We start from the raw sequence: 3,563 nt of genomic DNA, 5'->3' as shown, positions 1-3,563 counted from the left end.
TAAGCAAATATACTGTAGTTATTCATGATCGGTTGGAATACATTAAAACATGGATAATAGGGGTTAGAATACATTAAAACATGGATAATAGGAGATGGTCATTTTCTACAAACAAAGATGATGAATTTATTGGAGATGCACAGAATGCACGATAGTTCCATAAGAATAATATCTGAACTAAGATCCAAGATTCTACGGGGAGATTCTTCATGATCAACCTCTACCGTGCAGTAGGGTTCACTTCAGTTCCAAAAGTCATGATCACTTCTCTGGACGGGCTCTCTCCTCCCCTCGAGCTTTCAGAGGCCAAACACTCTTTTAGTTCAACAACAACTTGAGACATTGTCGGTCTTGTCACTGAAGCAGGATTTAGACATGACATTGCTAATTCAACAGCTTTCCACACAGTAGAAGTATCATAATCTCCATGAAGATTTGGGTCTGTAATACTTTTGATGTCTCCTTTCGTAAGCATTGCTCCCACCCACTCTGCTATGTGTGACTTTTGGCGATTTTGTTCAATCACGGGTTGGTTTGTGATAAGAACCAATAACACAATTCCAAAACTATAAACATCACTTTTCTCCGTCAACCAGTTTGTTCTGTAATATCTGTAACATAGTTCAAAGTTTAAGACTATCACTTTATATATCTGAAGAAAAAAAAACACAATATGCAAAATATATTTTCATATTTAAGCAGTAATACTTACTCAGGATCGAGGTATCCAATAGTTCCAGCAACAACTGTTGATACATGAGTTTCCCCTTCGATAGGAAATGATCTTGAAAGCCCAAAATCAGCAAGTTTGGTATCAAAATCCTCATTCAACAGTATATTTGTGGTTTTGACATCCCTATGAACCATTACTGGTTCACAATAATTATGCAAATACTCCAGTCCTATGAAGAAAAAAAGGAATCGTTTTCACAGAGTTTCAATCAGTCAGGAAATAAACAAAGAAAGAATATAACTCAAGACAAACCTTGTGCAGACTCGACAGCTATCTTTAGTCTAGTTCCCCAATTCAATATAGCGCCACCGCGTTTACCTATGTATTGAGGAAAGAAAATTGATAAGTGCCAAATTCTTACATTCAAAATATATTTATTAAGGTTGGTTTACTAAAAAAAGTTAAAGAATGCCAAAGCGACAGTGTCCATGTGCACATACCAAATATGTTGTCTTTGTAGTGGCAAAATATTATGTTTACCTGACATATGCCCATCTAAGTCTCCATTGGCCATGTATTCGTAGATGAGAGCCAATTTATCTCCTTCTTCACAATATCCAACAAGGCCGACCAAATTCTTGTGATGTACTCTAAGAAGAAGTTCCACCTAACGTACCACATGATACACCAAATTAATTAGCATTGGAAAATTCTTGAATGTTTCAGTCAAAATTCCACTGAGGGTTGTGGTATAAGTACCTCAGCTTTAAATTGTTTATATCCTTGAGATGATGAATGGGAAAGCATTTTAACAGCAACCTGCGTTTTACTGTTTACCGAACCATAATATACAGTTCCAAACCCTCCTTTTCCAAGGATTTTTTGGAAATTGTTTGTCATCGTTATGACCTCTGAATAAGTAAATTTTTTATTCTTTGTCATTATTGTCGGTTCAGATGATCTACCATCAGTGGGTAGCATACACGATGATGGCGCTAAAATTGTGAGGAAAACGTTCAATCAAACATTGTAAGTTTAATGTGTATTTATGATATAATGAGTACATGATCGATCAATAGAATGTGCATACCTTCATCGTTTAATGGGGCTTTCTTTCGAATAACATAAAATATAACCAATGCAACTATGAGGGCAACCACAGCAGCAACTGATGCTACAATTGGGATTGTGATGCTATTTTTCTGCTTTCCACCCTCTCCATCTTTGTTTACGCATAACCCCACCGTGCAATGAAGTTTTGGATTGCCTTCAATGCTTTGGATTGCAAGTGTTGTTCAAGAAAATTTAGTTGATCATAGAAAAAATGTTAATTATCAAACAAATACAATAAACGAAATTTTACTTCAGTTTCAACATTTTCTTCTCTAGAAGCTTTTGAGGAACTATGCCACTAAGATTGTTCCCACGTAAGTTTCTGTTAAGATAGACGCAGAGATCAAGCATTAGGATCCCTTGTCTATATATATAGAGAGGGCTAAAAGACATGATTCTCATGGGCAACTTACATGACTAAGAGCGATTTCATATCGGCTAGAAATTCAGGGACACCCCCGGTCAAGTTGTTATTTGACAAGTCCCTATATTTGGAGACAAATTATGATTTATCTTAGTATTTTTTTCCTACAACAACGCTTCAATTTACTAAGTTGTGTAATACTTACAGTTCTTGCAGTTTGGTGAGATTTTGAATGGTCAGCGCGATGATCCCAGTCAATCCACTTGAAGACAAGTTTCTAGTGATGAAAATTTCATGAATATGTTAAGTGCACAACATTATCAGAATAGGAAAAACGGTTAAACCATGTCCCCTTACAAGGAAGTGATAGTCGGTGGCATCAAAACATCTGAGTTGTTGCAGTTTAAACCATCCCACAAGAACTTTTTGGGGACACATGGATCTCCTTGCCAATTGATTCTACTCAATCCATAAGTGGATTGAATATTCTTGATAGCAACCACTAGTAGTTATTTATAAAGTTTGAAAGATATCAAGAACTAAACAAATTAACATAAGCAACTTGTTAATATAAAAGAACCCAACATACCTTCATCTTCATGTGTTTCCAGCTGTGAGAAATCAATTACAGTGAAAATCTCAATAGCGTTAATTAAAGGCGGTAAAGTTGACCTTGACGTTTTCACTAGCTGCAACAAGCATTTCCCTCCATCGCATTGCTTTGGTGCTCTGCTGAATGCTGTTTGCATTTTTAAAAACTTAGGACTATAAGATGCATGTGTAACGTTTCCATTCATCGTCACATCGAATTCTCTCGTCTCGTTCGCTTGTAGAGTTTGAAGCTCTGCAAAATGCAAGTATACGTAAAACAGTGAAGTTGGAGGCTTTAAAGTCCAAGGTATTTCCAACGTCGTTGTGCTAGCGTTTACGGGTGTAACAGCTTTTGCCATTACACGTTGCGGTAGATCGTAGCCATTAGAAGTGTTTACTTGGAGATTTGTAGTCAAAAGCGCCCACTCCTTATTAGGTGACAACGGACGCCATATACGATCATAGACATCATCGGGGTACCTGTCGCCATCTTACATTAGAAACATTACTAGACACAAGTCTGTTTTTTTTTTTTTTTTTTCTAGTTAAGAGAAAAAAAAATGTGTTATAATCAAGAATCGATTCTTACTCTACATTGCGACTAGAATCGCTAAAATAAGCCCGAAAATAGTAATTGAGCGAGCTGCTTTCAGTGGGGTATATATCATCCACCAATGGTCGTAGTTCCAATGTATTTATAAAAGGTATACTTGTTCCTGTCTTAACAAGACATACCTGCAAAGAGTTAGATCTTGACACGTGGAGGATTTCCTCGTGAGTATCATTAGTGTTCACTGTTATCCACATATTTGGACCGATGTA

At 36.6% G+C, this 3,563-nt stretch overlaps 1 protein-coding gene across 6 annotated transcripts; it reads right to left on the bottom strand.

Annotated features, from left to right (window-relative positions):
- Positions 1-220: 220 nt before the first annotated feature.
- Positions 221-3,563, bottom strand: LOC18010429 (probable LRR receptor-like serine/threonine-protein kinase At1g51810). Of its 6 annotated transcripts, XM_024150245.1 has the most exons (13): positions 3,537-3,563; positions 3,331-3,476; positions 2,740-3,221; positions 2,508-2,652; positions 2,356-2,427; positions 2,200-2,271; positions 2,037-2,108; positions 1,764-1,948; positions 1,433-1,668; positions 1,214-1,340; positions 986-1,051; positions 713-902; positions 221-611 (listed from the first exon to the last, which is right to left on the bottom strand). In XM_024150245.1, exons 1-13 carry the CDS (start codon positions 3,546-3,548, stop codon positions 221-223), a joined length of 2,196 nt encoding a protein of 731 aa, XP_024006013.1. In that variant the 5' UTR covers positions 3,549-3,563. The 6 variants fall into 6 exon arrangements, with proteins under 6 accessions (XP_024006013.1, XP_006392991.2, XP_024006009.1 ...); XM_006392929.2 differs by having other exon boundaries at positions 1,433-1,634; positions 1,760-1,948; positions 3,331-3,563; XM_024150241.1 differs by having other exon boundaries at positions 3,331-3,563.

Source organism: Eutrema salsugineum, unplaced genomic scaffold, assembly GCF_000478725.1.
Source record: "Eutrema salsugineum unplaced genomic scaffold, Eutsalg1_0 scaffold_7, whole genome shotgun sequence".
Classification (NCBI taxonomy): domain Eukaryota; kingdom Viridiplantae; phylum Streptophyta; class Magnoliopsida; order Brassicales; family Brassicaceae; genus Eutrema; species Eutrema salsugineum.
The sequence above is the reverse complement of the archived record's forward strand: the minus strand, read 5'-3'. Positions and strand labels throughout refer to the sequence as shown.

What these genes read in the sequence shown, in the direction of transcription:
- LOC18010429 (XM_024150241.1), bottom strand. Translation starts at nt 3,548, where the DNA reads ATGTGGATAACAGTGAACACTAATGATACTCACGAGGAAATCCTCCAC. An exon ending in AAGAAAATGTTGAAACTGAA is followed by an intron (nt 1,949 to 2,036) that starts GTAAAATTTCGT and finishes TGCAATCCAAAG; the next exon opens with CATTGAAGGCAATCCAAAAC. An exon ending in ATAAACAATTTAAAGCTGAG is followed by an intron (nt 1,341 to 1,432) that starts GTACTTATACCA and finishes GTGGTACGTTAG; the next exon opens with GTGGAACTTCTTCTTAGAGT.